Source organism: Gambusia affinis, linkage group LG01 (genome assembly GCF_019740435.1).
Source record: "Gambusia affinis linkage group LG01, SWU_Gaff_1.0, whole genome shotgun sequence".
Classification (NCBI taxonomy): domain Eukaryota; kingdom Metazoa; phylum Chordata; class Actinopteri; order Cyprinodontiformes; family Poeciliidae; genus Gambusia; species Gambusia affinis.
In genome coordinates this window covers 38,292,448-38,315,505 of record NC_057868.1, presented here as the reverse complement: position 1 = coordinate 38,315,505, position 23,058 = coordinate 38,292,448, and the positions used below count along the sequence as shown (strand labels likewise).

The 23,058-nt window shown below is 37.5% G+C and overlaps 5 protein-coding genes across 8 annotated transcripts in view; all 5 read left to right on the top strand.

The window, feature by feature from the left end:
• Positions 1-757: 757 nt before the first annotated feature.
• Positions 758-8,468, top strand: LOC122835050 (P2Y purinoceptor 1-like). 4 transcript variants are annotated; one of them, XM_044123786.1, is made up of 4 exons: positions 758-1,399; positions 3,997-4,031; positions 4,103-4,190; positions 8,387-8,468. In XM_044123786.1, the coding sequence occupies exons 1-4, from the start codon at positions 971-973 to the stop codon at positions 8,423-8,425; spliced, it is 591 nt and encodes a 196-aa protein (XP_043979721.1). In that variant the 5' UTR covers positions 758-970; the 3' UTR covers positions 8,426-8,468. The 4 variants fall into 4 exon arrangements, with proteins under 4 accessions (XP_043979721.1, XP_043979704.1, XP_043979694.1 ...); XM_044123769.1 differs by lacking the exon at positions 8,387-8,468 and adding an exon at positions 4,650-5,004 and having other exon boundaries at positions 4,103-4,568; XM_044123777.1 differs by lacking the exon at positions 8,387-8,468 and having other exon boundaries at positions 778-835; positions 1,206-1,399; positions 4,103-5,002.
• LOC122835108 (P2Y purinoceptor 1-like) lies at positions 7,928-10,846 on the top strand. Its single transcript, XM_044123863.1, has one exon. The coding sequence runs from the start codon at positions 8,152-8,154 to the stop codon at positions 9,157-9,159; it is 1,008 nt and encodes a 335-aa protein (XP_043979798.1). The 5' UTR covers positions 7,928-8,151; the 3' UTR covers positions 9,160-10,846.
• A 2,223-nt stretch (positions 10,847-13,069) lies between these two features.
• Positions 13,070-23,058, top strand: part of LOC122835012 (6-phosphofructo-2-kinase/fructose-2,6-bisphosphatase-like) — an 80,708-nt gene continuing 70,719 nt past the window's right edge. Inside the window, exon 1 of the mRNA XM_044123717.1 lies at positions 13,070-13,113. The gene's annotated coding sequence lies outside the window, so the exon portion shown is untranslated. The remainder of the gene's footprint in view (positions 13,114-23,058) is intronic.
• LOC122835113 (P2Y purinoceptor 1-like) lies at positions 16,068-17,635 on the top strand. Its single transcript, XM_044123872.1, has one exon. It carries the CDS (start codon positions 16,284-16,286, stop codon positions 17,283-17,285), a length of 1,002 nt encoding a protein of 333 aa, XP_043979807.1. The 5' UTR covers positions 16,068-16,283; the 3' UTR covers positions 17,286-17,635.
• On the top strand, positions 19,270-21,776 carry LOC122835091 (P2Y purinoceptor 1-like). The gene has a single exon (XM_044123837.1). The coding sequence runs from the start codon at positions 19,438-19,440 to the stop codon at positions 20,422-20,424; it is 987 nt and encodes a 328-aa protein (XP_043979772.1). The 5' UTR covers positions 19,270-19,437; the 3' UTR covers positions 20,425-21,776.

Below are 23,058 nucleotides of genomic sequence, written 5' to 3'. Positions count from 1 at the left end.
AATCACCTGCGCCTCTTTGGACGAAGGAGCCAGCGCTCCACGGACAGAGGTCCCAGCAGCGGCGGCCTGGCTCTCCGGGTGAGGCAGGAGGGAAGGAGTTTCAGGGTGGGGATCCTCTCTGAGCACCAGCTCTGTTTGGAAGAACGGGACGGCTCCAAAACTTCTTAAGGGGTCACCCCGGTCCTGCTAAACTTTTAATATACAGAGATTTTGTTTTTAATATCCTTGTTCTTATCTTATTTTAGTTTAATTTAACTGAAAAATTGTATTTACTAAAAGAAAAGGAGAAATTTCTGTAAAGCTGTACAATGCCGTGTCTTGAAGGATGTCCTAAGTAACAATAAAATATTTCACTGTGCATGTTGAAGCTTTTATTCTGGCAGTTTTAAGTCCTTATAAAAATACTGTTTGACCACATCTGGAAAACAAGTTCAAGCTGCATTCTGATGAACTGATAGAGCCGACCTCTGCCCTGCCGCAGTCTTCATGACGGTTCGTCCCGCAGCGGAACATCCTGCTGATTTAACTAATTAAACGAGATCCGAACATAATAAATTTATTTAATGATATTTCAAATCCATAATTGTGTGTAACAATTTGGCTCTTACACCTGCTTCGGATGTTTAATTCTGCATAGTAGACTTCGTACTTGCATTTTTTGTTTGTCAATATTTGTCTGTAATTTGCTGTGACGTATTTTCGCGTATGTTGCTATGATGTCACTGCAAATAGTCGACATAGACTCGACTTTTGACTTTAAAAAATAATGAAGTCTTGCAACCCTTCATGAAAAGACATACCTACAATTTCTGACAGGAAAAGCCCAGAGGAAAAGGTCTTGTGGTTGTTTTTATTTGAACTGATAAATTTGGTTGCAGCTAAGTTTGAGTTAAAGGAGCAAATTATTTAAATTCTTTTAGTGAGCAGAACTGAGGAGAAAAACTGAACTAACTTGTTTCTGGAAAACAAAATGAATAAAATCAACTGTTCTCCCCCGGATAAGGACTTATTTGAACATAGAGTCCTGCCTGCTCTTTACATCTCAGTATTTGTTATTGGATTGGTCCTGAATGTGTGGGGAATGAAGTCTTTGTTGCACAACTGGAAGAAATTTCAGCACATTAACATTTTTGTTCTTAACCTTGGACTAGCAGACATTATGTACCTGCTGACTCTCCCCTTTCTCATCGTGTATCGCCTTAAAGGAAACAAATGGATGTTTGGAGACAGATTCTGCAAGGTAACAAGATTCTGCTACAACCTGAATCTATACGGCAGCATCGGGTTCCTCACCTGTATAAGTGTCTACCGGTACCTGGCTGTTGTCCACCCAATCAGAACGAGGGGGAGATTAACTACAATCCACTCTGTGGTCATCTCAGCCATAGTTTGGATTCTGGTGAGTGTTCACAGTCTTCCAGACATGTTCTACCCAAAAACATATCCAAACGGATCAAAATGCTTTGACACCACCTCCTATGAAAATATTAGTAGTTACCTGGATTACACCATCGTATGGACAATCTTTGGATTCTGGATCCCTTTTGTCACCATTGTAGGCTGCTATGGACATGTGACTGTTGTTATCTGCCGTTCAAATATGATTAAAAAAGACCAGAAACGACAAATCTTAAAACTGATGGCTCTACTGATTCTGCTCTTCTCGCTTTGTTATGCACCCTATCATATTTTCAAGAACATCAGCCTGTATTCCAGAGTCCTGATTAAGCAGAGAACATGCCCCAAATGGGATTCTGGAGTTTTTATTGCCCGCCAGGTGAGCCGTGGTCTTGTGAGCCTGCACAATGCTCTTAACCCGCTGGTTTACCTGTGTCTGTACGAGGAAATGGTTTCCCAGTTCAGGCAGCTGCTGCAGAGATGTCATCAGATGGTCAGTCGTCGGTTCGAGATGAAATCCGGCTCTCTGCCGGTACCTCAGGCTGAGCAAGAAGCTGAAAGTGCTTTATGACAGCAGTTAGTTTGTTGTCATAACTGGAACTGATCAGTTCCAAGCAAGTAGTGGGAGGGGGTTGGCGTGCAGGGGCTGAGGGGTGCTTGAACCCCTGCCCCCTTTATTCTTGATGTCCCACGTGCCCTTTTAATAATGCTTGTGCATTCAACAATAGTATTTAGGTAACAATATAGAAAAATAAATTAGTCTGGCTACCCTTGGTCTAATAATGACTGAACCGATTCTCAGTGCCTCTGCCTCCATGTTGTTAGGACACTGCGCCCGTGGTAAGGAGGAGGGTGGAACTGCGGCCTCTAACTACCAAATTATGGGCAAGAATATTTCTTTTCAACAGACACTTGTTTGTCTGATGGTAAAGTTAGAAAAAACTTTACTATTTATTTTCAGAAATGTTCTCTCAATAGCGGGAAAAATCCATTGTCATCCACAAACACAGAGATGCTTCGGCTGCAGAGAAAACGTCCGACTTTAATTTGATCAGGCTGCGCCTAATGCTGCAAGAAAAGTGGTGTTTGTGACCCTGCATAGTGACGCGAGCGCAGTGAATGTCACTCTTTATCTCTTCCATTTGTATGACTTGCATGGCTTGTAACATGTAATCTTTTTTCGGCATTAAAAGCCTGTTTCATACTTAACCAAATGTCACTATGTTTCTAGTAATAACACTGAGGGGTTTGGTCAGGGGCTAACCAGCAAGCCTATTGTCTACACAAGCTATTGCTTGACATCAAAGATGTCCACTGAGTAATTATTCACAACAAGGAATCCCTTCAAGCAGGGAGAAAAAGGCTCGTCATCCAGGATGTATGTCTGGTAGACTGAACATGGGCAGATTCTGCTAGCACTGCACATCTTCTCCTTTTAAGTTCTTATCTAGTGCTTGTTGTTTTAATGTGCATGAAGGGATAAATCCGCTAGTGATAACCTTAAAGGGCAAAGCCCAACATTTATTTCTGCTGTAAACACAATGAAAATATTGTAGGTTGTTTAGTTTTTATTTGGTAGAATATTGTCACACATGCATCTCCATTGCTATTTATGTTGCAATGTATTCTGGGTAGATGACTTGCTAGATCCTACTTAATAATAATAATTAATGTGCAGGAAGTAACATTTAGCCTTTTCAGTTTTAACCAAAAGGGGGAAATTTAGATTTTGCGTTAGCTCCTGCTAAAAGTGTCAGATCCTGCTAACGTTTTTGCTGTAGCTACTATAATATATCACAAGAATGTGATCTACATAGCAGATAGCTGATCACGCTGGTTTGTTTGAACAGATATGTTGTGAATAACGGCACACGAAAACTTTGAGGCAGTTTGTCTCAATCCAGGCGTTTTATGAGCTGCCTCATCAACCTCCATAACCCTGACTACATTTTATTTAATTTTCTCTTTGTGAAACATTGTGAGACTGAGACCCTATTGGTCAATTATTCTTAGCATGTGTTTCAGTTTTATTGTCAGTTTCACTGCAGATGTGCATTAGGTTACCTATGTGAGTTCTTAGGTATTCATTTTGGTTTATTTATCAGCTTTATCTAACATGAATGTTTGCAAAAAGGCTTGTAGGTTATGCTATAAAAAGATATCTTGATATCTTACAATTCTTGACAGGAAGAGCCCTGCGGAAAGGGTCTTGTGGTTGTTTTTATTTGAGCTGATAAATTTAGCTACAGCTGAATGTGAGTTTAAAGAGGAAGTTATTTAAGTTGCTTCGTCGACTCCACCGTCATTTTGTGAGCAGAACCTCAAAGGAGAAGAACTGAACTAATTTGTTTCAGGGAGGCAAAATGAATACATCCACCTGCACTAGACCCAATAAGAAATTATTTGAACATACAGTCCTGCCTGCTCTTTATATTTCGGTGTCTCTTATTGGATTGGTCCTGAATGTGTGGGGAATGAAGTCTTTGCTGCACAACTGGAAGAAACTTCGGCACATTAACATTCTGGTTCTAAACCTTGGACTAGCAGACATGTTGTACCTGCTGACTCTCCCCTTTCTCATTGTGTACTACCTTCAAGGAAACAAATGGATCTTTGGAGATGGATTCTGCAAGGTAACAAGATTCTGCTTCAACCTGAATTTATACGGCAGCATCGGGTTCCTCACCTGTATAAGTGTGTACAGGTACCTGTCCATCGTCCATCCAATGAGAACGTTGGGGAAATTAACTACGACTCACTCTGTGGTCATCTCAGCCATAGTTTGGATTCTGGTGAGTGTTCAAAGTCTTCCAGACATGTTCTACCCAAAAACATATCCAAACGGATCAAAATGCTTTGACACCACCTCTAATGAACATATTAATAGTTACCTGGATTACACCATCGCATGGACAATCTTTGGATTCTGCATCCCTTTTGTCACCATTGTAGGCTGCTATGGACATGTGACTGTTGTTATCTGCCGTTCAAATATGATGAAAAAAGACCAGAAACGACAAATCTTAAAACTGATGGCTCTACTGATTCTTCTCTTCTCGCTTTGTTATGCACCCTATCATATTTTCAAGAACCTCAGCCTGTATTCCAGAGTTCTGCGTAAGCAGGGAACATGCCCACAATGGGATTCTGGAGTCTTTATTGCGCGCCAGGTGAGCCGTGGTCTTGTGAGCTTGCACAATGCTCTTAACCCACTGGTTTACCTGTGTCTACATGAGGAAATGGTTTCTCAGTTCAGGCAGCTGCTGAGGGGGGGGCACCAGATTTTCATTCGTCGTTTCAAGTCGAAATCCAGCTCCGTGCCGGTACCACAGGCTGAGCAAGAAGTGGAAATGATTTATGACAGCAAGTAGTGTTTTGTCATGAGATAAATTGTAACAAATAATGTGATGTCAAAATGGTGAAATCAATTTCAATATGCAACCTCTTTTTAACCCATTCATTGTAAAAAAATATAAAGTTTTTGAAAGTTCAGAGAATAAAATACTTTTGCTGGTTTATAGTTCATTAAAAGGCTTTTCATCCAAAATGATGACCGCAGTTCTTCCAACCTTCCACACCATTTCTTCCTACTGACGAAGTGTATCTTTGTTTTTGTATGAACACTGCATACTTCCTGTTTTATAAAGTTTATTATAAATTTTTTCAGGAAACCATGTTGGTTAGTTTAAAGTCATGCTTAATAATAATATCAAGCATGTCTTTAGTGAATCACACTGTTAAAAAGCAACCTAAGCTCCACATACAAGATTAGTTTTGCGTAGACTATGCTGAACATCATAGAAATTTAAATTGAAGTCTAAATAAGATGTAAAAAAAATTTATTATATTATTAAAGAATGTATTGGCTGGTTTTATGTGGTTTTGTCAGAAACATTACATACCAAATAGACTATTTTTTTTGTCTGGAATATATTTGTTTCATTACATCTACTACAATTGCATGTATAACAACAAAACTCACATTAAAACTTTTCTTTTTAACATTTTTCCCTTATATTTTTATTTTCACCATTGTATTGAAGAAAAAAGTTGTTAAGCATGGTGGTGGTAGCATCATGCTGAGGTTATTTTTGCTGCTGTAAATTAGACCTTCTCAGAATGAGAGGAAATCCACAACAAATTCAAGTGTTTATAGTAAAAAAAATAAATAAATGTTTTACTGTGCATAATCAGTCCAACATGAAAAGGTTTCAAATTAATCCTATAAACTATGTTTATAAATATGACTACATGTGAATTCTTGATCTTTGTCCTATTTTATTTATATTTGAAATAAAAATGCGAACAAACTTTCATGTTCAGAAAGTTTGAGTTGATAGCTGTGCAATAGACACACCCATGTTCCAAAAAAAGAAAAATGTGTGGTTTATAAAGTTCATGGTGAATTTTTCCAGGAAACCATGTTGGTTAGTTTACACGCAAGATAAGAAAATAATTATATTAAGCATGTCTTTAGTGAACTACACTCTTAAAAACCAACCTAGGCTTCACATTCAAGATTAGTTTTGCATAGACTATGCTGAACGCCAGAAATTTAAACCGGAGTCTAAATAAGATGTTAAAAGAATTCCTTATATTATAAAAGAATGTATTAGCTGGTTTTATGCTGTTTTGTCATAAACATTACATCACATCTGTAAGTTATTTGTTCTATGTACCAAAATTTACATCTACTAGAATTGGTTATTGTTCCTGCTGGTACATTGGATCCTCTCAGAACGAGAGGAAATCCACAACAAATTCAAGTGTTTGCAGTTAAAATGTTAGTTAAAACAAAAGTTTTACTGTGCATAATCAGTCCACCATGAAAAGGCTTCAAATTAATCTTTGATTTCATATTCATGTTTATAAATATGACTATGTTTTCATTTGTGGTCTTTGTCCTATTTTATTTATACTTGAAATAAAAATAAAAATGTGAATAAACTTCCATTTTCAGAAAGTTTGAGTTGATAGCTGTGTAATAGACACACCCATGTTCCAATAAAGATAAGTGTGTGGTTTAAGAAAACTTGCCACATCCTGTTGTATCTTTGAAGCTTCAACAAGAAGGTTTTCACGTTTCCGTCTTGGGTTTCAATGCCCACATTATTTGAATGCCACTTTTATTGGTTGTTTAAACCATTTATTTTCTGGATGGACTTATATCTTTTGTTTTAGTTCATATGTTGAACTAAAACATTCAGTATATGAATGTTTACGTCGGATTTTAACCTGCGGATGAGCTAATGAGTCAGTTGCAATAAAACCCAAGAAACGACACTACCACCATAATTAACCAGCATACGTATTGTTCTTTGGTTTGAATACCACGCCTCAAAACAGCTTTCATGTTGTTGTGTCCAAAAAGTTCACATTTTTAACCAGAAAAAAAAGGCTTGTCATTGAGGGAGATGCTAATGTTAAGGGACAGTCGTGATCCCTCAGCAGTGATGGTGAATGGCTGGAACTTGCATATCTTGCTAAAAAGTTACTTGTACGTTAGTGCATTTGGAAAAAAAAAAAACTAAATTAGAGAAGACACAAAAATGCTGGGTACGATTTTGTGTATTTGCAGTACAAGATACAGAGGCTGAGTGAAAGAGAGCTGTTACAAGCTGGTTATCAGAATATCTATGATTGCATTTAAAGACACACAGGAAACACAGAAATTGTCTAAAAAGGTGTTTAAAGTTGAGACGTTATTTAAATTATATACAAAATGCTCTGTCACCAATTTATGCACTGGTTCAATGTTTTAATAAACACAAAATATTTCAATAAATAGATGAAGAGTTCTCAACTGTTTTTTGGCCCAGAGCTCCCTTATCCAAAATCAAGATCCTTCACAACGCCATCAAATAAGATATAGGCTACTTACTTTTTATAATCACATTATAATCAGTTCAAAGTCCAGGACACAAAAAAGACTGAAATTATTTTTAGAGGTGTATATGAATGAAATATGTTTTGAGTGGTCAAAATGACTGGAAAAGCACTATATAACTTTACTCCATTTACCATTTAACCAACATTTAACTTAAATTAGGAAGGCAGCAACCAATCAGAACAGACTAAGCATTTTAATTCAAACTAATTATGTTCATCAGTCATGTTTGACTGATAAACAAACCTGATAAGCACCAGGTGGCAGCAGTGATCAAATTAATCACTAGTTAATATATTGAACTTGGAAATTGTTTCAAGACTTAAAATTATAAAATGAGCAGCAACAACTTGAATTTGAAGTTGTTGCTGCTCATTTTAACAATCTGTTCTATCAATGAGGTCATAGAATGATCATTGCATAGACAAATTATTAAATATGAGATCTCTATACCATTTCATTTCAAGGAGCAAAATGGTTGTGAAATAAATGGATGACAGAAAATAATTGAGAAATACTGGTCCTAGTGGCTGGAGGAGGAGTTTGCTTGGACAGGCAAGTGGTCAGAGAGGCGGGGACTTTATTAAATAATAAATTTATTGGTAAGCTATCCTCACCATATGTTTCAGTCTTATTGCCAGTTTCACTGCAGTTGTCCATTAGGACTTTCAATAAAGTGCAACCTGCTAATTAAACGTTTGACAGGAAAGGGTATTGTGGTCATTTTTATTTAAACTGGTAGTTTGGTCATAGCTAAGCTTGAATTCAAGGAGGAAGTTAAGTTGTTTTCGTCTGCTTCATCTTCATTTTGCAAGCAGAGCCTCAGCGGAGAGAAGAGCTGAACTGACTTGGATCTGGAAGACAAAATGAATACATCCACCTGCACTCGACCCAATAAGAAATTATTTGAACATACAATCCTGCCTACTCTCTACATCTTGGTGTTTGTCGTTGGTTTGATCCTGAATGTGTGGGGAATGAAGTCTTTGCTGCACAACTGGAAGAAACTTTGGAGTATTAATGTTCTTGTTCTAAACCTTGGACTAGCAGACATGTTGTACCTGCTGACTCTCCCCTTTCTCATTGTGTACTACCTTCAAGGAAACAAATGGATCTTTGGAGAAGGATTCTGCAAGGTAACAAGATTCTGCTTCAACCTGAATTTATACGGCAGCATCGGGTTCCTCACCTGTATAAGTGTCTACCGGTACCTGGCGGTTGTTCATCCAACGAGACTAATGGGGAAATTAACTACGACTCACTCTGTGGTCATCTCAGCCATAGTTTGGATTCTGGTGAGTGTTCAAAGTCTTCCAGACATGTTCTACCCAAAAACATATCCAAACGGATCAAAATGCTTTGACACCACCTCTAATGAACATTTTGAGAGTTACCTGGATTACACCATCGCATGGACAATCTTTGGATTCTGCATCCCTTTTGTCACCATTGTAGGCTGCTATGGACATGTGACTGTTGTTATCTGCCGTTCAAATATGATGAAAAAAGACCAGAAACGACAAATCTTAAAACTGATGGCTCTACTGATTCTGCTCTTCTCGCTTTGTTATGCACCCTACCATATTTTCAAGAACCTCAGCCTGTATTCCAGAGTTCTGCGTAAGCAGGGAACATGCCCACAATGGGATTCTGGAGTCTTTATTGCGCGCCAGGTGAGCCGTGGTCTTGTGAGCCTGCACAATGCTCTTAACCCGCTGGTTTACCTGTGTCTGTACGAGGAAATGGTTTCCCAGTTCAGGCAGCTGCTGAGGGGGGGGCACCAGATTTTCAGTCATCGTCTCAAGTCGAAATCCAGCTCTGTGCCGGTACCACAGGCTGAGCAAGAAGTGGAAATGATTTATGACAGCAAGTAGTGTTTTAAGTTAAATTGTAATAAATAATTACATTTTATCAAGGTAGCTTGAGATCATCCCATGTTGGACATTTTGGTTTAGCAGTAACAACACATGAAATTACCTGTAAAATTAATTATATAAAGTAACATCTAGACCTACAATAGAATCAAACTTCAATAAGATCCCTATGATTGTGCTTTTCTGTTTTGTTTCATGAAAATTTTGCTTTAATTCTATTTCTTTTTGTATTTAATCATAAAAAATTGGCCGAGAGAGAGTTGTCAAGCCATGAAAAAGAAACAGCAGACTTCCTGTAAAAATAGGAAGTACGTTTCCATCCTGCAGAAAGTTTTAAAGAATGAAGTCTAAACACTTTAAGTAATTGAATTAATACTCGTGTTAATGTTGTTTTGATGCTTAATTGGAGAATCTAAAGAAGTTATGGATGTGATTTTGACAATGAATTTCAAATGATATAAAAATGTAACTGTAATCAAAGATCAATGATGTGTGTTGAGGATGATACTATGTGAAACGTTAGGAAAAGAAGAATCAGAAGAAGAAGAATCATCAATAATCATGTGTTTGTGAATCAGAAATTACTTGTAACCTCAGTAAAGTTGATCAGAGCTTAACCCTGTTTGCTGACATGTAGTTTCTGAGAGGGGAGATGGTGCTGATAAGGAAGCAGATGAATGACCCAAAAGAGGAACTAAAACTGCTGAAGAGAAGAAAAGTTTGTGTCATAATGTGGTGGAGGAGTAAACCCAAACGCAGCAGGAAATAGATGTAGTATATTGTGGATATTTTAATGAAGAAAATCAATTCGCAAAATCCAAAGGTACAAGGAAATCCAAAACAAAAGTAAACTGGAGACACGAGGGTAACAAGGGTAATGGCAAGTAGAGTGACAAGCAGTGATGAGACAGACTGGTAAGTTGTGACTGAGATAGAGGAGCTTAGATGCTGGGAGGTAGCAAACGGAACAATGGACCTCGCTAGATGAGATAATAGATTGCAGGAATGAGTAGTTGGGACAGGAGTTCGCTGAGGGGCGGGGAGATGACGGCACAAGAAGGCTAAGTAGATATTCTGGGGAATAAAAGGGAGCTGAAAGTATTTCTAATACTAAAGAAACACTAAGACTAAAGGAAACCTGATAAACTAGAAGAGAAAAAGACATGAAGGAAAACATAAACAAACCTAAACAGAAGCAAGGCTAACAATAACAACTCAGGAACGTAGAGCTACATTAACTAGAAGGACTAAGCAAAGAAATAACCCAACTAGAATTGTTAAAGAAAGATGGACATAGATTCAGACAAAAAAGACTAATTAATTTAAAGTGATGCCATAAGAAAACTACAAACACTATGGTGGGAGCTAGAATGACTTAATAACTTAACTGGAACCACTAAAGAAAGGTATACCTAAACTCAGACATGTAAGAGTAACTGAACCTAGAGTGATGAAATAAACATTACTAGAAACACTACAGGAGAGCTGAAATAAGAAAAGCAATAACAAGACAATAACCACAATAAATAACCTCAAATAATAAAAATAAAATGACCATGGAGGGATAACTTAAAGGGAGATCAAACATAATAATAAATAAGATGACAAAGCAAAACCAAATCCAAAAACCCAGAGTCCTGACAGTTCGCAGGCTAAAGCAGTGGTGCCCAAAGTGGGTCCTCGAGGGCCAGAGTCCTTCATGTTTTAGTTCTCTCCCTGGTTTAACGCACCTGGATCAAATGATGGCTCGTTAGAAGGCCTAAGAAGAACATCGACATGCTGAAAAGGTTGTTATTGCTAGCAGGGAGAGAACTAAAACATAATTCAAACTGATTATGTTCATCAGTCATGCTTGACTGATAAACAAACCTTCAGTCAGTAGGTGGCAGTAGTGTTCATATAAATCAATAGGGAGTCAATATATTGAACTTGGAAATTGTTTCAAGACTTAAAACCATAAAATGAGCAGCAACAACTTAAATTTGAAGTTGTTGCTGCTCATTTTAGTAATCAGTTCTATTAATCAGGCCGTAGAATGATCACTGCAGTGGTTTGTATAGACAAATTATTAAATATCAGATTCTCCATAGCATTTCATTTCCAGTAAAATGGTTGCGAAAAAAAACCGTATAATCTCTACGACAGAAAATACTTGAGGAAAACCGGTCCTAGTGACTGGAGGAGCAGTATGCTTGGAAAGGAATGTCCAAGCATAAGAGAGGCTGGAACCCAAAAACACGCAAAAATCAGGTTCCCACGATGTAGTGTGTGTTGAGAAAATGGTCCTTACAATGTATCAAATGCAAGTCCACACACACAGCTGTCCACACAACTGTGTGGAAAGGACATAAGCTGTTAGACACATATTATGGACCTTACCAAGCTCCGCCCACAAACAAGTCTCTGTTTGCGAGACTTGAACGCAAGTCTCACAAACAAAGCATCGCGGCGCATTGTTTCTATGTAAACATGACTCAATTACTGCATTATTTCTACCGGATTTTCACAATATATCAGCTACTACAATGGACAGAGGAACTAAGAGGTTTATGTCATCGTGTGGGAGGAAGTAGTGATGGCCAAATGAACCCTCATGAAGCAATGAATCTTCCATTACTCGATGCTTCATTCATTTCTCACTAGTGACATCTGCTGTTGAAACTGTGGCCTTGTCACTCTGATAGACATATTTAAAAACAATTAGTAAATGCAATATTGTCACAAAGGTTTTTGTCAAACTCATGTTTAGTAACGGGAGAGTCAAATAAATTATATTCAACTAATCTTTTTTTAGTTATTAAAATAATTTGTAGTCAATCCTGGTATATGTTTACAGTGGCTGTTTTCTTCTGTCATTGACTGATTTGACAATAGACATGTGTTTTAGTGTACTCGGAGTGCAGTGCTTGTTGGGGCAGACGGTATTTTTTGAGTTTTGATTTGCCTCCTGAAAAATTAAAATTCTTCAAAAATAATTTTTCTTGGATTCCTAGTTGGCTCTGATCTGATCCCTTATATTTTTACTCATCAGCCAGAATTTTACTTTTCCAACAGCTTTAAGTCTGTTTCTGCTGTGCAAGACTGATATATTTTTGCAGAACAAAGAAATAGAGGAAATTTCAAGAAGGTGAGAATTTTGGAAGCGAAAGGTTTAATTATTGTTATTTAAGAATCTTGTGAGTGAATATTCCCTATAATATTATACACATAAATATAAAGTCACAAAATATACCATAATCTACCATTGAGAAAACTAGTAACAAACATTACATTTTGACGAGTTCCATCATCAAAATCATTAATACACATGAACTATAAAAGGTTCCTTTTATTTCGGCCACTTATGAAGACAAATACTCCACTCATGCGATCAAGCAGCGGCTCATCACGCTTTTATTTTGAAAACCGACACGCAAAATGAAGCAGTCACGTGACCCAGGCTTTGCGAGTGTAACAGAGAGAAACGTGTGTATGAGTGTGTATGTGAATTTTGCTAAAAAAAATAAAATAAAATAAAAATAATAATAATAATTGTGTGTGTGTGTGTTTGGAATGGGATTTTCGATTTATGTGTTTGGAGCCACCTAGTGGTGTGATGAGTGACTGCACGCAGCGGGTCCTTCAGGCGCTCTCTCGGCTTCCCCCACCAGAGTTCTGAGGAGAGCTGGTGGAGGTAGGTGCAAGAGAGGCAGCTCTTTGCAATTTTTTTTATTTAGGGTCATATTTTTCTAGTTCAACAATTAACAAAATACTGAGAGATTATTTAATATTTAGAAATATAATTTATAAAGTTTTCTTGTGGTTGGACTGGAAAAATATGACCCTATGAGTGAGAGCAGCGCCAGTTGGTGTTTGTGGCTGACAACCGGTCACAACGCTAACTGCGTCTTTTGTTTTTTTTCAGCTGTGGACCAGTTGTGTGGAGTCACATTGTTTCTGTTCATAACACATTAGGTGAGTTCAATATATATATATATATATTTAGGAAAATAAATAAATAAATCGTTTTGTGAATGTAACTGCTATGGCAGTTGCTTTATTGTTATTATCAGTTATTTTACTGTTTGACGTGAAGAATAAGAATGTTTTGTTCCGAGGAACTGTTAACTGTGTTATTGTTTAAAATCTATACGATCACACCTAAAAATAAAAAATAAAAACCAGAGTTCTGAGGAGCGCTGGTGGAGCTGTGGACCAGTTGTGTGGAGTCACATTGTTTATGTTCATAACACATTAGGTGACAACCAACAAGAAGGTTACACGAGGCCTCGTTTGTTGCCAGTCACGTGGTTTTCAACAAGACTACACAAGCCTCGAAGCGGGGCTTCATCGGACACGCCCCCTTATTACTCGGTACAAGCCTCGAAGCCTGGCTTCAGATAGCCCATCACTAGTTACTGGTTTCTCAGTCACAAGCTGGTTGCAAACCTGAGGCCAGCAGGTGTCAGTCAGTTATGGTGGATCTGAAATTCGGTTTGATGACCTCAATATGAGAAGCTACAGACTGATAGGAGGAACCAAACAGCTCTGTTAAGGTAAAAGCAAATCTTCTGAAGTTGATATAATTAATTTAATTTCACATAATAACCGCGGTAGCAGCAATTTGTTTGTTAAAATTTTATGAAATCTATTTGTTGTATTTGATGTTTGTTGTGAATGACGTAAACTCACAAACGAACGAGGTAATTAGTCCAACGTTTAGAAACTACAGCAGCTGTAATGAGCCACAGCAAAGGTAAACAAAGGTAAAATAACCCGAACAGGTGATTAACTCAATACCACTCCTACCTTTTTACTCTCTCTCTCTTTGTAGTTTAAGCACACCTGTTACCGTGGCAACCACCTGCGCCCCGCAAGACGAGCAAAGATTATGTTAAAAAAATCATAACATTCAGTCCGTTATGATATCAAGTTTCCAGGCTTGATATTTATTTCAGGGTTATTAGAAATACATATGGTTAATAAATAAATATTATTATTCCCTGAACCCAGCGATGGTTGATTGACCAGCTGTACTTGGTGCTAGAGGGGCTAACACGAGTAACAGTTTAGTCCAAAACCTTTTCTGCTAAAATAAAATCTTTAGTGTATGACAGATACAGTAAACACTGCATATTGATTTGTCTAGCTAAGACTGTGTAGCAGACAGGCTTCAAGGTGTAGAAGTTGTATCAGTACTTCCATTATGCTGTATTTAGCTAACAGGAAGCTTGTGTTTGTGAGACGGCCACGCACGTGACCACGTAGAATGGGACACAAACTAAATGAACTATGCAAACTAGACTTGCCTTGGATATTGTAGTCAAATCTCTACAAAAACCTTAGTTTCTTTTGAAGAGAGATAATTGATGATGCTGTCATTCTCATATCACAGTGCTGTTTCTACTGGTGAATGAATATTAGTGTTGAATTTGTGCAACACATTATGACAGGAATTGTGGCCCAAAGTTCACTTTAACAGTTGACAACACATTTCATACAATGTTTTGGGAGATTTTAGGCATGCATGGACTTGTTCTTTGAAAGAAAAGGATTTGGTCTCTCAACCCAAGATGCAACACAGTAAGAATTTTGTCACCTTCCTTAAAATAATGGCCTAAGTCCAGTTTTGAAAAAAGTGATTTTGGCACACAAAAAAGTCCCCACCTTTATCTTTCCAACAGTTGTTTTAGAGAGAAAAAAATCACTTTTGGCAAAAATCAAGAACCTCAGCGTCTATGCCAAATATCTGGGTTTTAAGTACCCACCGTGCCCCTCGTGGTATGATGAAGTCTTTACTCTGCGTCATGTAAGTCGTGGTCTGGTGAGCCTGAACAGTGCTCTCAATCCTCTGATTTACATGTATTTTAATGAGGAAATGAAGGCCCAGGTCAGCCAGCTGCAGCGGTGATGTAAACAGATGTTCAGTTGTTTACTGTTGCGATGTAAACAGCTGGATTTCAGCGACTCCAAGATGAAATCCAGTTCTGTACCACACACTGAGGATGAAGCTGAATGTGCTTTATGACATGTTTTTTTTTTTTTTTTTAGCTGACCATGTCTTGAGTGAAATTTTTGTTCAGTTCAGCATTCTTTGAATGCGTCTAACTCGTTCTGCTGCAAGCTAGAAAATTAACATTTACATAAGAAGTTAAATAAAACCAGTTTCACTATCACTGCTGTACTGGAGTAATAATTTGAGAAGTATGAAAGTCTTTTTAATACATTTTATTGAATTCATTGTTGTTTTTTGTTCCTATCCACACATGGTGAAAGTTATAGATTTTTGAAAAAGTATTTATCTTTTTTTTATCTATTTTTTCTGTTCTTTCTTTATTGCCACAGTCAAATTGTGATCATCAAACACATAATAATAAAATGTAGTAAAACACAAATATATCCTGAGTAAAGACAAAATGCAATTTTCAAAGAATGTTTTCATTAAAATGGTGTCAAAAAGTGATTTCCTTCCCAACCCAACAACTGGTTTGGTCATTTTTCCCTGGGTTGCAGCTTCTCCTAGGGTTATGCTGGATTTGCATTTTTGTCTTTTAATAATAATTCCTGAATCATTCTTCCCTTTAATTTTGTTTGGGTATGGCTTCATAATATGGGGTTTAACAAGTTTTATGTATTACAACACCAAAGTTTTTGCTGGAAGAGGTTTTAAAGTACATTGTGTGGCAATGATTTATTAAGAAATAGGGTGTCATGAATGCACACAAACACATTATTGAACTCTTCACTTGTACTCTGATTTTTAAGCTGGAAATTTTAATGCAGGGGAAGTTGGTCAGAAATTCTGATATCCTAAGGCATCTGAAAATGACGTATCATTCAATTATTTGTGTCTCTTTCTTTTATGTGCTAGTCGTTTTGTGGAAGCAGCATGATTGGTTAAAAGTTTGGGCTGGAAGCCATACTTAAGTTGTGAAACCAGACATGTTCTTGGAATCAAAGTTAACGCCCTCTTAGAGTTCAGGTATTTTCTGTGCTATTATGCTGCTTTTGTCAGAAAGGCTGTTGGGCTTGTCTGTGGCTTAACTGTTATTCAAAGACGAAGCTATTTAGGTTGCTTTCTTCCTTATTTTGTGAGCGGAGCGTCAGAAGAGAAGAACAGACGGGACTTGTTTCTGGAAGGCAAAATGAGTACACACAACTGTAACACAGTGGATGAGGAATTACTGGCTGATAACAATGTACTCCCTATTTTTTACGTCTTTACATTTGCTGTTGGATTGATCCTGAATGCTTGTGGATTGATTTGCTTGGTGAATAACTGGAAGAAACTTCGGATTATTAACATCTTTTTTCTGAACCTCGGACTAACGAACCTGTTGTTTTTGCTCACTCGCCCCTTTCTGATTGTGTACTACTTTAATAAGATTACATGGACCTTTGGAGAACCTTTCTGCAAGGTAACAAGATTCTGCTTTAAACTGAATTTATACGGCAGCATCGGATTCATCACCAGTATCAGTGTGTACCGGTACCTGGCCATCGTCCAGCCAATCAGAGTGATGAGAAAATTATCTAAGACTCACTCTGTGGTCATCTCTGTCCTGGTGTGGATTCTGGTGAGTGTTGGAAGTCTTTCAGACATAATCTACCCCAAACAATCAGGGAACAACACTGACAAATGTCTTCCTGCCACTGATGAAGCACACATCGAGGGATACTTTATATACAACCTCATCTGGACAATCTTTGGATTCTGCATCCCTTTCGCCATCATTGTGGGCTGCTATGGACATGTGGCTCTTGTCATCCACCGCTCAAATATGATGAATAAGAACCATAAGCGAAAAATCTTAAAACCTTTGGTTGTTTTGTCTCTTCTCTTCTTGCTTTGTTACACCCCTTACCTTGTGTTCAAGAACCTCAGCGTCTATGCCAAATATCTGGGTTTTAAGCACCCACCGTGCCCCTCGTGGTATGATGAAGTCTTTACTCTGCGTCATGTAAGTCGTGGTCTGGTGAGCCTGAACAGTGCTCTCAATCCTCTGATTTACATGTATTTTAGTGAGGAAATGAAGGCCCAGTTCAGCCAGCTGCAGCTGCGATGTAAACAGATGTTCAGTTGCTGTTCCAAGCTGAAATCCTGTTCTGTACCACACACTGAGGATGAAGCTGAATGTGCTTTATGACATGTTCTTTTAATTGACCATGTTGAGTGAAAGTTCTGCTCATTGCGTTTTGTATTCATCTAATTTGTCTTTCCCATAGATGCTAGAGATAATAAAAATGCACATAATAATAAATATCTTGAGTAAAAACAAAATGCAAGTTTCAAATGATGCTTTCATGTATTGAAAGAGAAAGAAACCTTATCCTGTGTGTAAAAGATTACTTCTCTAAACATTTCTTACATTGTGGCTGCATTGAAAGGGATTTAGCAAGATTTAACTCAGAATATGACAATAAATACTCTAATTTCTTTATTATATTTAGTATTTAGACTTCAAAAGGTCTGTTATTATGACAGTAAAAAAAATAATCATACTTTGTGAACTTGGATTTTTGTCCTGCTGCATAATTGGGGTGTATTTATGTATAAGGTCACAAACTAATTGCTGGAGATTCTCCTTCATGATGTCCTTAGATTTCCATTACGTACTGGTACTTGTAGTTTCCATAAAGAGTTTGCTTGTTCTCAGTCAGAGTGCCTCATATGATGTTGAGTTTTATTACTGATGTTCTTGTTTACTTCCTGTTGTGAATGGAGATGTATACAGTTGGATGCAATTGCTAATAAAAGGTCACAGGTCGCTCTGGAGAGCACTGCACTCAGGCCAATTGTAACTGAAGGCTGTGTTGTTTTTCCTCCGTCTCTTATCAGCATTTCCAGCCTTTTAAAGAGGGCAGCATTACAGTAAACGCAGGCTGCACTCCTACTATCGACTGTTTGTAACTCCTCTTCTTTCTTTCCTTACATGTATAGACAAGTTCTTCTACTTACATGTAGAGGCAACAGTTTTCCTGGAGAGCGTGCTTTGTTGGCAGTCTGTTCAAATTACACAGTGGCTTACAAAAGTATTCTCACAACTTGAACTTTCCCATATTTTCTTACATCACAACAAAGAGTAACACAAGACAGTATGCAATTGTGCAGCAGAAAGAAAATGATAGATGATTCAAAACATTTTTGCTAATAAAAAACTGAAAAGTGCAGTGTTCAGATGTATTCAGCCCACTTTTATGAGCGCAAATAATTACCTTCCGAATTTTCCTGACAGCTGCTAGTCTGAACAGAGTCCACTTGTTTGTAGTCTAATCTCAGCACAAATACAGCTACTCTGTCACGGCTTCAGAGGTTGGCGAAGAGAATATTGGGGCGCAAACAGCATGATGAAGTCCAAGGAACACACCAGATGGGTCAGATAAAAAGCTGTGGAGAAGTTTAAAACAGGCTTAGCTTATAAAAAGATTTCTCATGCTCTGATGGACAGAGTACGACACACCTGTAAACCTGCCAAGACTAAACCGTCAACCTAAACTTACAGCCCAAACAAGGAGAGCACTGATCAGAGATGGAGCCCAGAGGCCCCTGGACGAAATGCAGACATTCACATGGCAACTATTAGTCATTCACTGCACAAATGTATCCTTTTGGGAGAGAGGCAAGAAGTAAGGCATTGAAAGGGAAATCAGCAAATTTGTAGTTAGTTTATTATATTCCTGTTGTAGGTCAGATCTCTGATGTCACACTGCTTGCTAGAAAATCAGTGTAATTTGCCTGTAATGCTCAGTAACCAGACTAATTACTTTTAGTAGGATGAGCTGTTAATAGATTTCTGTGTCTTTTATCTATTCAAACACGGTTTTACAAAAGATGTTTTAATGTACATCGTGTCACACTGAAACACATTATCAAATGTTTCACTTATACTTGGATTTTTAAGCCGTAATTTTTAATGCAGGAAAAGTTGATGTCAAAAATTCAGATTTTTTTTAAGACATCTGAAAATGACTTATCATTCATTGATTTTTTTTTTTTTGTCTTTCTTTTATATCTCAGCTGTTTTCTGGAAGCAGCATGAGCTGTTAAAATTTTGGGCTGGAAGCCATACTGAGGTTGTGAAACTGGACTTATCTTCTGGGAATTAAAGTTTACGCCCTCTTAGAGTTCAGGTACTTTCTGCAGTATTACGCTGCCTTTAACAGAAAGGCTGTTGGGCTTGTCTGCAGCCTCACTGGTGTTCAAAGACGAAGCCAGCTTGTTTTCCTACATCCTATCCTTATTTGGTGAGCGGAGCCTCAGAAGAGAAGGACAGACGGGACTTGTTTCTGGAAGCCAAAATGAATACAGCCAACATTACTAAACTGGATAAGAAAGAATCTGTAGATACATTCCTGACTGCTCTCTACATCTTGGTTTTTGTTGTTGGATTGGTCCTGAATTTATGTGGAATGAAGTGTTTGGTGCACAACTGGAAGAAACTTAGGATTATTAACATCCTTGTTCTTAACCTTGGAGTAGCAGACATGTTGTATCTGCTAACTCACCCCTTTCTGATTGTGTACTACATTAACAAGAATAAATGGACCTTTGGAGACGGATTCTGCAAGGTAACAAGATTCTGCTTCAACTTGAATTTATACGGCAGCATTGGATTCCTCACATGTATCAGTGTGTACCGGTACCTGTCCATCGTCCATCCAGTCAAAGTGATGGGGAGATTAACTATGACTCACTCTGTGGTCATCTCTGTTGTGATGTGGATTCTGGCGAGTGTCATAAGTTTTCCAGATATGTCATTCCCCAAACATTCAGTGAACTCTGGAGCGTGTTATGATACAACTGATTGGGAAAATGTTGAGGAGTACCTGGACTACAGCCTCTGCTGGACGTTCATCGGATTCTGCATCCCTTTCATCGTCATTGTGGGCTGCTATGGACATGTGATTGTTGTTGTCTGCCGCTCAAATATGATGAAAAAGAACCAGAAACAGCAAATCTTAAAGCTGTTGGTTTTTTTGATTCTTATATTCTCTTTTTGTTATGCACCCTTCCATGTTTTCAAGAACCTCAATCTGTATTCCAGGGTTCTGACTAAGTGGGACAAACGTACCACGTGGAACAATGTAGTCTTGAAATCGCGTCATATAAGTTTTGGTCTTGTGAGCCTGAATAGTGCTGTTAACCCACTGGTTTATCTGTGTGTTTCTGAGGATGTGGGTGCTCAGGTCAGGCAGCTGCTGCAACAGATGTTCAGTTGTTTCAAGCTGAAATCCAGCTCTGAGTCAGTACCACAGACTGAGAAAGAAGCTGAAAGTGCTTTATGATTTACTTCTTTTTAAACTGAGTGAAATTTTTTGGTCCATTCTCTATGCTTTTATTTTGTTAACTTGTTTACTTTCAGAGATTCTAGAAAATTAAGAATTAAATAAGAAATTAAGCGAAACTATTCTCCCTTGCAAATGAGTTTCACCTGAGAGGACAGGAGTTGAACCTACTTGTTTAGGAGTCAAAATTAAAATGAATAAAACCAGCTGTGCATTAGATAATAAATTATCTGAACAAAGTACTGCCTGCTTTTTACTTTTTGGTATGTATTGTTTGTAGCTAACAGATGGGGAAAGCATTTACTGCACAACTTTCTACTTATTTACAGATAGTTTGCCAAAATAAGACAGTTTTATCATGACTGCAACTTCAAAAAATAAAAAAAAGTTCATTTTTAAAAATATAATAAGGCAGTTGTAACAAACACAGTACTATTATTGAATTTGTCTTGTTTAAAGTGTATTCATTTAGAGTTAGCATTATCTACAGTTAAATGTGATTAAATAAGGATGTCAGCTGCATGAGGCATTAACAAAGACAAACATGTTCTTCAGTACTAAACACTTGATTGTGGGAAACATTATAGTCAATAGTTAAGATGTTACGTTAACATACTTTAGCTTTCAGCCTCAGCTGGACGTTCTTTGGATTCTGCATCCCTTTCGCCATCATTGTGGGCTGCTATGGACACGTGACTCTTATCTGCCGCTCAGATACGATGAAAAATGTCTCAAAGCAACAAATTTTTAAGCTGATGGTTTTTTTTCCCCTCTCTCTTTGTTATGTACCTTACCATGTTTTCAAGAACTTCAATCTGTTCAGGCTGCTGCTGCAGGGATGTCGACAGATTTTCAGTCAGTCGTTCAACCTGAAATCCAGCTTTGAGGCTGGACCACAGACTGAGCAAAAAGTTTATGACAGCAGGTAGTTTTCTGTGAAACTGACCATGTTTCTGTTTCATTTCTACATGTCGACTCTTGTTGAAATCAAGGTAAAGTAGTTCTAGTTTACCGTATCGTCGTTCTGTACGGGAATAACAGATTATGTGTTCTCGTAATACATGATCTGTTTTACACACACATGCACACCCACACATATCAGTTGTCCTGCTCAGCTGCTCTGACGTCGCTACCTGGAATTGACTTTGCTGAGCCAGGATGTTTGAGCTGTCACAGTTCTTAGGTATTTACCTTTTGTTTTCAGTAGAAGTAGGTAGTATCTAATAACTTTTACTTTGTTCCATTTACTTCGGTAACAATTTGGAAAAATACTTTTTACTTTTGCTTGAATAATACTACTATGAAGTAGCACTCGTCTTACTTGAGTAAAACTTTTCTGAGATATTGTAGCGTCAAAAAGATGCACTAAACACTATGTTGTCAGTGGAAATACTTTAATCTGTGTTACATTGAATAAATTATTTGAAAAAGTTTTTTTTCATTTTCGTCTTTAAAATACTAAAGTTTGCACATAAATATGATGAAACTACTTCATAGTTTCTGCCATAATACTTTTTGTCTCCCTGATTTTATTTTAAAGTATTAAATCAGGTGTTCTCGTCAGTTACTTAGTACTTGAATAGGCCTTTTTACCAAATGTTTTTTTACTCTCACTTTGAGTAATTTCCTAGGTAAATAGTAATTACTTTTACTTGAGTAAAAATATATTTCAGTAATTCATGCTTCATAGTTTCTGCCATATTAATTCTTAGCTTGAGGTCTTTTTTCATAGTTCATTTGCAGAATATTCTTACATCAACCTTTACTGGTTAAAGTGGCTGACATGAAGATTTGTATCTACACGTGCATGTAGGCGTGTGTGTGTGTGTGTGTGTGTGTGTGTGATCTTTTAACAGAAAATAAATAAAATACATTATATTTGAATGTATTTTGTGAAATAATTGTCTTCACAGCATGAAAAGATGAAATAGTTTTCAGCATTTGCCGTATTTAACTGTCAGCACCACAGTAGCAAAGTATGTTAACTTTAACAATTTACTGCGACTGTTACTCACAGCAAATTATACAGTGGTATTTATTATAGCATGATGCAACGGCCAAAAGACAAATGTTTTCATTAGTAACATTAGAACAATAATCACCAACGCAATTGCCTGTTTTGTTCAACATGCCTGCTGTATTTTTATCTTGGTTGTGTTGACTTTCTGAGTTTCAAATTCAGGTTGCGTTCCAGTCGATGTTTGTTCCTTGGTACTTTGATCTCGTAAATACATACCAAACATACCGATAATTCCATCTTCGTCTAAAACTTGCTGAAGAGAAAACCAGCTGATGTCTTGTTAGTTTATTATTTTGCTATTGTAGAGCATATCTCTAAATTATTGCACTTTGAATGTAACTGGTGTCTCATTGCTTACTATGACACCAGTGGAATTTGCTTATTGTCATGCCCAGTGACCAGACTAAATACTTTTAGCAGTATGAACTGTGAACAAGAGATTTCTGCATTCAAAAACTCAGCATTGCTGTTTTCCATCACTTAGACTTAAGAAATTCTGGTTATATACAAACCAGTTACATAAAGTTCACTAAGTTTACCTTTGATTAACTACAGGCAGCTGCTTATTGTCTGGTTAAAGCTGAGAATAAACTTGTGTCTGTTTCTCTTTTCTG